Genomic DNA, 12,876 nt, shown 5'->3' with positions numbered 1-12,876 from the left:
AGTATGTATCTATCTATGTATTTGTGTAGATATATCAGCTGTCCGACACCCATAACACAGGTTCTGCCTAGCTTGGGATCGGATCACGGATGGCCGTGTGTGAGATGTCCCCACATATTATTATATTATTATTATTAACAAGTTATTTTTTATATAAACTGTAATTTAGAGGAATGACTAGTGGTCGTACAAACTGTAACAAGTTTCAGAATCACTAGGTTAAGCGAAAAAAAACATTGTAAACTTTTATAAATGCGAAAGTAACTGTGTCTGTCTGTCTGTCAGTCTGTCTGTCTGTTACTCTTTCACGCAAAAACTACTGAACGGATTTGAATGAAATTTGGTATACATAAGGTCTAGACCCTGGGAAAGAACATAGGCTACTTTTTATCCCAGAATTCCCACGGGAAAACTTCTTAAGGCAAAGCGAAGCGCGCGGGAACAGCTAGTAAATAAATAAAAATAATAACTAAACAAACCTACATATAGCAAACAGCTACATGTAAGGGGTGATAAATTAATGTATATTACCCTCATTACATGTGTCTACTTATATATACTTACATAAATAGTTTCATATAAAGCGACCGCTGTCGTCAACAGAGGGTACTCGCATAAAACTGTCAAATGAAATCTCATTAGCTCTTGTTACATAAAATTGCGTGTTCATTTCCTTGTAGCGTTGTCCTTATTTCCTGTATTATTTTTAATAATACACTCGCGAACAATGAAAAAGTTTCACTTACAAAATGACGACACTAAAATTTTTTTTTTTTAATATAATATATGTAGGTAATTTAAAATTTCATCATAATCATCATCATTATCAGCCCGTATCTGCCCACTGCTGGGTATTTATAAGCCTCTTCCCTATCACGCCATCTCTTCCAGTCCTGGGCGAGTCTAGTCCAGTGTCTATTTCTAATTTAAAATTTAAACAAAATATTTTCGTATGTTAATATTCTGATGTGCTGTTAAATTAGTTCAATATTGCAGACACTGGAACTTATGAAGAATGTTGAAGATTTGTATTTGTGTTATTGAATAGGAGTGGACTCTTGGAGTTTTTTTCTCTAGGTTCATTAGTCGCAGCTGGATATAATATTGAGGCATTCTAAAATAAAGAAAGTTAATCACTATTGTTCGGTTATTTTGGTCCAGCATACGAAAATTATTTTGTCTTCTTATCCAATAAGGGAGTTTTGGGAGAGGATAATATATGAAAATGTCAGGGAAAGGATCATTTTTTTAAAAAGTTACTGGTACCTTCATGGGAATTATAATCCTGTGTAAAAGATGGCAATGTACCTAATGTAAAATAAATAATTTATATGTACCAAAAACTCAAATATTCAATTTACACAGTGGAAATTACACAATAGGCGGCCTTATCGCTAAAAGCAATCTCTTCCAATCAACCTTTGAGTGCTAACTAGCGCCTAGCTGACTATTTGTCAGTTCAGCGAGTCATAGGGCGTCCCGCGCTTCTATACGATTACCATAAGTGTTAATTTATGCGAGGTCATTGTGGAGTGGTTTGATTTATTCGAGCATACTGTCGCAAACATTGACTTGTAGTGGGGTTGGGAGAGCATCGCAATTAGCTTGACCCATTTACAGGCGAGGGTTGTCATACTTATGCATATTGTATCAACTAGGTATAGATAAATAGGGTGTTAAAAAGCATATATCAAGCTAGAAGGGCATAAAGTGAGACAACAACTCAACTTTTTTTCAATAAGTTATAAAATTTGCAATATATATTGTTAGATAGATAGTCAGTAATTTGAACTCTAGGCTCACTGTGCCTGAATTTTGATCGCTAAAAGAGCAATAGAAGGAAAACCGGAGGAAATTCAAACAAAATATAAAAGTTTATTCCAATAAATCCTCTACAAAATATATAAAGACGATAATGGCGGAGATAAACACCCTCCCCATGGACGAAGAACCAATAAAAATTAATGACCTTTTTAGCGTCCCGAGCCATTTTAATCAGAAGATGGATCGGTTTTCAATAAAATATGGGTTCAATTAAAATTTTACGTGCGTCGGAACGCAATGTTATCCTCCAATCTATTATGGCTGAAAGCGATTTCGCTGCAAGTATTTTCGGAAGGTCCAGGGGTAAACCAATTTTAACACATTAACATTTATTAGCTTCAAGCTGTTGCAAAAAGGGTGATCGTTGAGAGGGATGGTTATTGATACTGTCCTGCAAAAAATATCATTACAGTTTAAAATACCTACATGTACTTTATGTTTGCCTGTATACTATTTATTTATGTATTTTCAGTATTACACGAATTCAAGAGGTGTTCTTTTGCGTCGTCTCTAAATTTACATTGTTTGTTTGCATCATTTGTTTTTCGTCTTTAAATAATTGATTTTAGAGTGTCACTTAGATTAACGATAAACGAACGTACCTATTATAATATCGTTGGCGCGCCATGACTAAAGTCTTACAACAAATTGGAACTAACCCTGCACATACTCTTTGCAACCCTGCACATAATAATATACTTTCTGACACATTTTGTCCTATGTGTCTGTTATATAGTACACTTACGAGCAATTATAAAATTCCAGTGGTATACAAATGGAACTTTGGCACGTGGAACCTTTTCGACGCCTACTAGTGTTGGCTCAGACTCTACCAATAAATTCAGGTTCAACATGTATGTAAGTTCTTCGAACCAGTACGTTACTACTACATTCCTAGTTAGAAGTACATTTTGTTATAAAAATTACATCTTAATTGGATTTGATACTGTAAAAATAGTCTATAAAATTATTTATCTGCAATTTATCAGCAACTCTTTTTTTACTTTTATTAAAACATCTCTACGCATCTACTTCATAAATACATAAAATCAGATTCGTGATCGGGAAATTTTAACAAAATCAAACAACACACATTAATCAGCAGTAATATTTTTAATTGCTTTGAATCACAATTCAATAATTTGTAGTGTTTATAGATAATACATAATTACAAAGGAAGATTTTTATGTTTTAATTACATTCAACCGCGTGGGCTCAACTTTGTATTACATTTCAAACCACTTTGTATACATAATCTGCGTTTTCTCTCTATCTGACAACAAAACAATAATAATTACAATAATAAGTATCAGATTTTCATAACAAAGCGAAATCACTTTGCCAGAATTCATAGGACCTCGTTATTATTAAGATAATAACATTATATGAATTAGTAATCTCCTAATAATAATCAAGGTTATTTAGTTCTAAAGACCGTAATTCAAGTTAGGTTTCAATCAAATGCCAAAATTCTACAGTGACATAATACAATGATACATTGTAAAAACCCAACTAATACATAAATTTTCATATACTCAACAGACTAAAACCATAAATAACTTTTACATTAAGTACATAATTATTGCATATTTTACAAATACTGGCAGTACAAATAATATTACCTAATGTTTCATTTAAAATGAAAAACTTAGCATAAATAACAATATCTTAATTGAAACTGCAAACAAACGTTCGTTATTCACAAAGGTATTTAAAAAATTTGCTATTATATACGCTACAATATCAAAAAATTATTTGAAGCTGTGTACCTAGAATGCTAAAGATAAGAGAACCTTAAATTTTAAACAGAGTACTAGCTTATTAACTGAAATAACATAAATTTAACGACGTGGAAGATAAAACGTATTTATTTAAACAGCGTAGGTTTCAATCAACTATCTTTAGAAGACGGATAACAAACAAACCCTTACAAATATAACTACCATCTCCTATAATGTAGTAGGTATGTTTATGCGGCAACAAAGACAATGCTAGAATGCCATCCATGGATATCAATAATCTATTTTGATTACATCCATTTGACGTTACAGTTACAGTCAGAGGCTAAATTCAAGCAGTAATTTTTGTTAACTGAAGATATTTCACACTTTCACGTAATCTGTCACCGTTGGTTTAAATAAAGCATTGTCCCACTGAACCATTATCTAAAGTTGGTTGCGTGATCAATCAAACTGTACTACTTCATCCGAACAAAATAAAGGTTGCCTATGAAGGGTTTTTGATCCTTTTGTATTTTTATAATGGAAAGGTTTATAAAGCTAAATCATTTGGATCTCAAGAAAATTTTCAACATACATATTATTGAAGAGACGTGGATTAAAACCGTTCAAATTCCATCAGAACTAGGTACGCAAAATTGTTTTTAACAATAAGTTACTATCTAATTTTGATATGCAATACATTTTAGGCAGGCTTGTTCAAAAAAACTCAAGCTTATTCGGAAAAGCTGAACAAAGCAAGTGTCTAGAAATGACAAAGTGCTTTTAAAACTAAAGGCATATTCAGTAAAACAATGAATAAGATTTTCAAATAATTTTAACAAAATTATTTTCATCAAAAATATCACAATAGAAAGCAGAAATTCATGCCTTTGGCAAAAATATAGTCCTAATCTTTCAGCCCGCCGAATACATAGTAGTTATGCCAACACTCGTCTCACTATAATGTCCCACTCTTTACATAATCAGAACCTTATCGACACTTTTATCCTCATAATATATAATAAGTCTTAGGAATACTCACTAAATATGAAGTTAAAATGTGTGAACAAGCGTCTTATATAATATATAATAATAATAAAAAGTATGAGTTAAACTTTAAACTTTTAATTTTCTAAAATGTAGATTTCAAGATTTATTTCATATAAGTAGTAATAATTTATCTAACTATCCTATTTTTAGTGCACTTTTCTGTAGCTTGTGGTCATACCCTATGTCAGTCACGGCCATGCTACTACCGACTTGCTTCATTACTTTACTCACTTCACATTTCAAGTAATACTCATACCCTTTACACGGATTCTATCAATCGATCTAGCATTGACTAATTAACACCTCGTCTATCGCGAAATCGTTTCATCATCATTCTCATTATATTCTCCCATACCATTTACCATTAGATAAACTGTTATCTAAATGTGTAATTATATTGTAGCATGCCGATGACCGCTCTAAGAAGCACACGGTTATACGTGATTGACAGTCCGAATGGATAATAAAATATTTCTCTTAACAACACTGCGATATTACCACAAAAATATTATTGCTTTCAGAGGTGTCGCGTTCAAAACGTCGTCGTTAATTAAAAATATTTTTATTGTTATTCTTCGATTATTCCGTTCCGTAAATATGTCGGCGCTCCATAAGCAATCGTGCACGCTATTCCAAAAATATATCAATGCATACTGACCACTAGCTAATCGAACTATTTGTTTCCAACTAAAAAGGAGAGATAATCGTTATTGGAAAATGAATACATCAAAACTTTTGGCGTAATACATCGTGAAACACTGATTTCAGTATTCGCCGTCACTACATATACATATATAAATATAACATCTTAAAATTAGCGTTCCAAAAATATAAAATATACACGTTGTAGTCGTGTGCGCCCTCGGGTGCCGTTTCTCTGCAAGCGAATCTCAACTCTGATACCATTGCCTTAGAGTTCGCCTGAATCTCGTGGTTGCGACTTTTGCAATCGCTACCGAAGGGTGCAAAAGCCGCCACTATGGACGGTTATAAATACTCAATCAGCTTCGTGCGACTATACTTCCTTTTACAATACAATGTTCTGAATATCAAATCTCGACCATTCAAAATTTTAAGTGAGAAAAACAAGAAGAATTAAATCACTTTTAGTCAATCACCGAACCGACAATTTTAAAATTTGAACGACACGAAAAAGTCCAATAAACTATTATTCAAAGAATCATTCTCGAAACTCCATTTTGATATCCTCTAGTCTGGGCCTGCACATCCTGCACAAGCAAAGCAACATGCTCGATCGTAACTTTTGCTTTATAAAAATACGAATCGAAAATAGTCAGACGGTCGCTCGTCGTTTCATAATTAAGCTACATTACTCCTATCACCTTAGTCTAAAGTACTAAACTACATTAAAATATCAGAGAATTCAGAAAAGGGAATATTTAAGTAGGTATTCTATATTAAGTGGTGCACAACCTTATTTTTTCATGAACGCTAGATAGTTATGGCATAGCTTTCTTATGGATCTAACTCAAATATCCTAAACTATATTTTTTAATATGAATTAGTAAGTATAATTTTAAATAAGGTAATAGTGACAGGGTAAATCAGTTAAAGATGATAAATACTTAGTATAATAATTATTATGAGAAGGACAAAATAATATTATCAATTATCAATTATAATGAATGACATAAGTTTTTTTAAATATAAAATATTCATGAAATGGTAACAAAATCGTTACGGAATTAATGATTTTGTAAAATCGATAGATGACTTTAAGAGTAAATCTAAGGCATTATTGAACATTTCACTGCAATATAGACTAAAATAAGTCTTTGAACTATTAGGCTGAAACAATACAGAGTTCATTAAGAAGTTAAACTTTTGACGTAGAGTCAATCTAATTAATGTCTTTTTAGTATGTTTTCTCGTTTTGATTTTTCTCTTAAATACGATAAAATCTCAAAATACTCACAGCTCATCGGGTTTATTGTATTATACGCTACGTGCATCTACATTTTAAGAACAGTGGCTTTTAATAGTTTAAATTTGTACTTAACCTACTTATTCGTTAAGATCGAAAGTTTTAAATGATATAAAGTACTGAGTTCGAGACCTCAAGATAAACGTTTTCTATTACATTTAAATTATATAAAAAAAACTATAATAGAAGCAGACTAATACTGAAATGGTTTGATTTCATCAATGATCATCCTAAAAATGCAAAAACGTCAGTGAAGGATACTCGTAATAGCTAATTCAAAAACTAACTTAGTATTTTCATGACAACTGAGACAAACAGCGATGACCTAAACTTCTTTACATTCAATTTAGTTTTAAAAATATGATTCCAATAAATGTCCTAAACAAACGTCTCAAAAATACGTTATGAAAATATAATACATACAAATACGATAAAATTTATACTTAATATAACCCTGTCTATGACCTGAAGAGTTTAAAAGAAAATACGTAGAAAAACAATCTAATAATGTCTAAAGAAATGTGATACTAAAACCATTGAAATAATTACAATAGATGCTAAGCTACTTACTAATAGGTGTTCAATAAATTACTAATATCCTTTAAGACTTAAAGAAATAATCCATTTTGTTTGAAGACTTAAGAAAGTCAAATGAAATATTTTAAAACAGACAAGGCTTGAAGTGCTGTTATTACTCGTAGGTCTTTTAGGTCAAACCTGGTTAAACATATTTTTCAAAATCTATTTAATCATGAACCTTTTGGTGACGTATCTGTGCTATATAGCCTTTTGATCGTTTATGCCACGTCAATTTGCAATAATTGCTTATAAATTTTGTGGCCAGCTAGTTCACTAAACTACTTTCTTTTTTTTCGTCATTCTTTGTTGTTGAAGGGCTGACAGCTTCCGTTTTACATTTTGAATAGGAGCTCCAAAATCAAATCTTCGTTGGCGTCCATAGGAGATTCCGGCGCCAAGTAATCGACGACCCTGGGGAAAAAATATAGTTACTCACATTTAATGAAAACCTTAGAATAATAAACTATCGAAATTTTAAATGACGCAGACTAAGCAGACGGTTTCCATCAAATAACTACATTAATATGCTGTTGATCAATATTTAAAATGATCGCTAAATCTCTACGCCAATAAACATATCCAGTAGGGTTGGATACCTACATAAGGTTAACTGTCTATATTTTAAAGAATACTGCTTTTAAACTCCTTTCCATTTAGTACCTATGTAAGAAACTGCGTCGAAACTATACAAAGTATATTGAATGCAATGCTTCTGTTGCGTTCAACGGTTACCTTCATGCTACTAAAAAAATAAAATACATAAAATGAATGTACCTATTGGGCATGTGTGGTGTACTGGTGGTGCGCGGCGGAGAGTTTCGGTGGGCACCCGGCGACGGCTGGGCCACCCTCGCGCTTTCTGCTCGCACGCTCTGCAACCTTGACGGAACACCATTTACTTTACATGGATGATATAGTTGTTACAATTAATTTATGTCAATGTTGATTGTTGGGTATGTGTTATGGAGCACTGACATGAAATCGTTGATAGTTTTTAAATGGGATGGAAATTGTAGAGCAACTTACATTAGGTCATAACAAATTATTGTCAAATATTTTGTTGCATAAAAGAAATTAGAATGCTCGTGCATCACGGTAAAAGATGGTGAGTTTGTAGGTTTAACTAGGTAATTTACACTAAAAAAGTTATTTTTAACTTACGTTCGCAGAAAATTCTTCCCAAGTACTAGCAGCGTGAAAATAATTTTATTTAGTGATAATCTTAAATTATTGTGTTTACGTCAGGGTAGTATTTCATTGTAAGCCAAAAAGAGGTGTCAACATGTCCAAACTTTTCATTTTAACCGAAAGTATGGCGAAGCCGATCTTCGGTTCAAACTACATTCGGCCCATTACTAATAATTGAATTAATATCTCAGAAAGAAAGCAACTAATAAACATTATTATACTCGTAGAAAGCTAGTGACTATGAAATGATGCTAAACGCCGTGTCTATAATATTATATATATAGAGCATGATATAATTCGACTGTAGCAATTAACAATGTCGTAACTGACTTTTGGCCATTTTTCAGTTTATTGCACTAGAAGGTCATAATATCAATAAGGAAGGTGTTAGGAAAGTTTCAGCTCTTAATTATGAATATTTCCCGATTTTTCTTGTGGAAAAAAGTCGGATCTGTTCATGGCGACCGCTTAACACTGTCGGTAAGTATGTTGCGACACTGTTCCCGGGGCGGGCGAGCGGGGCGGCCGGTCGTATCTACCACTTCCCGCCATGTTAGCGGGAGGAGCCCAAGTTGCGTTATACAATTTTATTATGTGGTCTTTAAGATCAATTAATTTATAAAAATAATGAAACTATAATGTCTTGCTCTAAATAATGGTAGACTTAGTGTATCAAGGAACGGGTAAAGATCTCAAGACAATGTATGACAGAATTTGAAGATTTGTGTACAAACATGTTCCATTAAAACGGATACAATTATACAAATATATATTTTTATAGCATCTTACATTAACATGCTTGCTTAATACAATGTATTTTTTTTTTAACAATTAATATTTTATTAAATTTTCGTATGGAAGTTGTATAAACAGTACTGAACAGGTAACATTGTAGCAAACGGCACATCCAACAGTATTAACTGCGTATTATTTTAATTTTGAGTCGGATGTACCACATCCCACATTGTTACTTGCTTGCGTTTCAAGTACTACTGTTGTATATGGTATTACCGACCTTATTATTTGTTCTTCTTTCCCTTGTGATTGTCGGATATGGAAGAACCGACCTTGTTATTTGTACATAATGTAAAACTATTGAGTTGGATGTGGTACAATGTACCATTATTTTCTGTTAACTTTGTAAAATCTCGACCGGCTCTCTACAAAAGTTAGAGCCCAGCCTCACTAGAACCTCATTGACCACGTTACCAGCAACATGTCCAAGCTGTAAGTATTGAAATTTATGGTACCTAACTCACTTGGCGACGGTGTGGCATCGTCGCTAATACCATACATTTCAATATACCTACTGCTTGGATACGTAGTTGCTGATGTGACCATGGCCTAGTAAGGAAGGCCTCTTACTGAAAATTTATTAAGGGCAGATTTTTCAAATACAGTTAAAAGCTCTGGTATCTGCAAAAATAGTTTACTTTAATTTAACACTCACATCTTTAGAAATCCCATAGTTACATACTCGTAATATTCCAGAGTAGGTAATTCTGTATGGTAAACTGAAAAAAATAATAATTTGCGTAGGTATGTCCCTTAGACTTTTTAGTTGGACTGAAGGAGCACGTGGTTCATGATTTCAGGAGCATTGCTTTTACATTCTGTATGTTTATAGGTACCGATATTTTATTATTTATTTGTTGTTTTTTGGATAACAACCGTCAGTAAAATTCCTATTGGATTTGAAGATGAACTAGTGCAGTCACGTGCACTGTAACCTGCAGGTTTCTCGGCCTCTTACTGTACAGCTGCAAGGATACGAGTATGCTAGATCTTTAGTGATAACAATAATAAATGACATCAGCGTAGGGAACCACACTCTCATGAACATCCAAACGAGCTTTTTGAGACACTTTCTGACTCCTCATTACAGAGTTCTAGGCTCCAATAAATTTATCTGATTTCCCACTTTCACTTTCAATAACCCCCTTACATCTCTCGTTAACAGGATACCCAAACAATACAAACTCATTCTATCGTGATCTTACACTCAGTCACCGTTTCATCTCTTTCAAACATCATTACTTTCGCCTTTCATTCCCTTCATTTTTAAACATCATACCGGAAAGTTACTTATTTTTGCAGCTGTTCTACTGACGATGATAGTAAGACTTAATTGTCAGCGTACAGCATGTACTTAAGAAGTAACTTTTCGATTCGCAATCCTCTTTATCATCTTTTATATCCCTAACATAACTTTCTTTAAATAAATGAAACACCCAAGGCGAAGCACACATTAAGCAGGGCTTAACACCCCTGTGGATGCTAAACCAGTCAGTGTAGGCTCTATTTATCCTAACGCAAGCCAAAGTCCCTAAAGGGATCCCAGTGGTCGCGTCAATTGGCTGTCCACTCCATAAACGGACATTGTGTCCCACAAATCATTCCTCCTTACTATAAAAGCATTTCCTAAATCTAAGAAGGCACAGAACTCTGTTAAGCCAGGACCTATCTGTGACATTATTCAATTTCTATTAATATTTTTGCATACAGAATCAACGATACTTAAGAGGCTGATGCCACGGTGAATGTTGCGGACCTGGAGAGAGCCTTTGCCTTTATGCAAAGAAACTATGACCGCTCCATTCCAGTTACCTGGCACTGTACCGCAACACCAGCACTCATTGAGGAGTTGGTAAATCTCAGTTGCAGCCTCTCCCAATGAGCGCCACAACACTCGGTTCTCGGACTTCCTCCTCCAACCGGATACCCGCCTACGGTCCAGCGGGCAGGAGGGCGTCCCACCCTGCGTCTGTCTGTTCGTGGTCTCCACACGAGAACTCGTCTACCCCAACTGTTATCGATTCTTCGGCAGATATGACCAGCCCACTGCCACTTCAGCTTGCATATTTTGACAGCTATGTCGGTAACCGTAGTCCTCTGACGGATAACCTAATTTCTGATACGATCTATCAAAGAAACCTCAAGCATAGCTCTCTCCATAGCACGCTGAGCGATTTGAAATCGGTGGACCAGTCCTACCGTCAGTGTCCAGGTCTCTGCAACATACGTCTTCACTGGCAGGACTCACTGGCTGAAGACTTTTGTCTTCAGGCTCTGAGGAATGGCCGAGGAGAATATGTGACGAAGTTTCCCGAATTTCCCGTTCTTAGCATGCCTTAAGAAACTGCGACATTCAGTTTTGTGTCTAGAACTATAAGCAGATTATTGTTGCATTATTATAATTGATAACTAAAATTTATCTTAGAAAATAGAAACAAAATAATGGAAAACTACAATTTTCATGGAAAAAATTATTCAGGAAAGCATAAATCCGACATCGTAAAGAATATAAAGTCCACTTAAAATAGCAGGATTTCCCACTTCCGACAAAATTTTGAGTACTAAGTTCAGTGAACATTGTTGAATCTCCCACTACCAACAAAATTTATAATACCAAGTCCAGTTAACATTGTTGGATCTAACTCTTCCGACAAAGTTAATCTGGGATTTGACGGTTAATAATGTCACATGTGCCTTTTTTCACCTTTCCTATCAAAAATACTAACTTTTTATCTTACTACCTTGTAGCACATTTAAAACTAAGTCACCATGCCGAATTTGGTTAAGATAGATAGAGTAATGTAAATTTTAGAACTATTTTAGTCATATTTAAAACTTAAAACGGCTCTACTGAAAAGTAGCGGTTTTTCACTTACGACATTGTTAATTGCTACAGTCGAATATCTGCAATAAATTTCACACAATATAACAGTTGCAGTGATATTTATTATGTCCTACAAAATGTTAGTATTTTCGGACATATTGTTGTCGTATCATATTATTTACACCAGCGATATTCCAATAATTTTGACAGGGAATACAACGTATTATTACATATAGATCCGGATATTAATGTATCATTTCGGAGTGATTTATGGGAATCTTTTGTTGAGAGAACGGTGCCATGTGTGATGTTCGCCCATCCATATAACTGATTTGTTAGATTACAGTTGGTAGATAGTTTTACTTACTTAGTAGAATTTATTTATAAGTAACCTGATTGTGATGACGATATAATATAATTAGGTAAAGAAATGTGTTAATTTTTGACAATTCGAATATGTAAGCCAATTACGTTCGTTTATACCTTATATACAATTTATTTTGTATTCTACTTACTTAATTTTGGATTGCCTCATAAACTGTTGAATCTTTCTAGCTGCTTGATTTTGGCGCCTTTGCGAGTATGTCCTCCTGTTCAAGTAAAATATATGAAAGCATATTATGGGCCTACATACTATCGTATCGTGGTGGGCTATAACAAAAACAGCTGTGGATAGATGGTAAGTTTCGCAACTTGCTAAAAGCAATAAAAATTACAAATTGTTCATGCCTTATTGTTATCAAAGTGTATCATAGGAAAGATAAATAATAAATTATAACAAATACATCAGCGAAAAAGATACAAAAAATAAAAGAGCACATTATTGTGAAAATGTATAGAAATTGTGCTGAATGAAAAAGTTAGCCTTTTGTGATAGGTGAATACAAGTACACAATGCAATGTACCAGATTACTCTCTAGATTGTTTATGTAGGTTATAATTATATAAAT

General features: G+C 33.7%; 1 protein-coding gene across 11 annotated transcripts in view; it reads right to left on the bottom strand.

The window, feature by feature from the left end:
- Nucleotides 1–2,918: 2,918 nt before the first annotated feature.
- LOC105393460 (calmodulin-binding transcription activator 2) overlaps nt 2,919–12,876 on the bottom strand; it is a 143,455-nt gene continuing 133,497 nt past the window's right edge. For 8 of the 11 annotated variants that reach the window (XM_048622488.1, XM_038115166.2, XM_048622491.1 and 5 more), the window contains 3 exons: nt 12,442–12,516; nt 7,894–7,998; nt 2,919–7,530 (listed from right to left, as the gene is read on the bottom strand). In XM_048622488.1, the coding sequence (XP_048478445.1) occupies nt 7,452–7,530; nt 7,894–7,998; nt 12,442–12,516 (259 nt within the window). In that variant the 3' untranslated portion in view covers nt 2,919–7,451. Of the gene's footprint in view, nt 7,531–7,893; nt 8,018–8,280; nt 8,306–12,441; nt 12,517–12,876 lie in introns of all 11 variants that reach the window. The other 3 variants (XM_048622490.1, XM_038115168.2, XM_038115172.2) reach the window with 3 other exon arrangements.

Source organism: Plutella xylostella, chromosome 8 (genome assembly GCF_932276165.1).
Source record: "Plutella xylostella chromosome 8, ilPluXylo3.1, whole genome shotgun sequence".
Taxonomy (NCBI): Eukaryota; Metazoa; Arthropoda; class Insecta; order Lepidoptera; family Plutellidae; genus Plutella; species Plutella xylostella.
The sequence above is the reverse complement of the archived record's forward strand: the minus strand, read 5'-3'. Positions and strand labels throughout refer to the sequence as shown.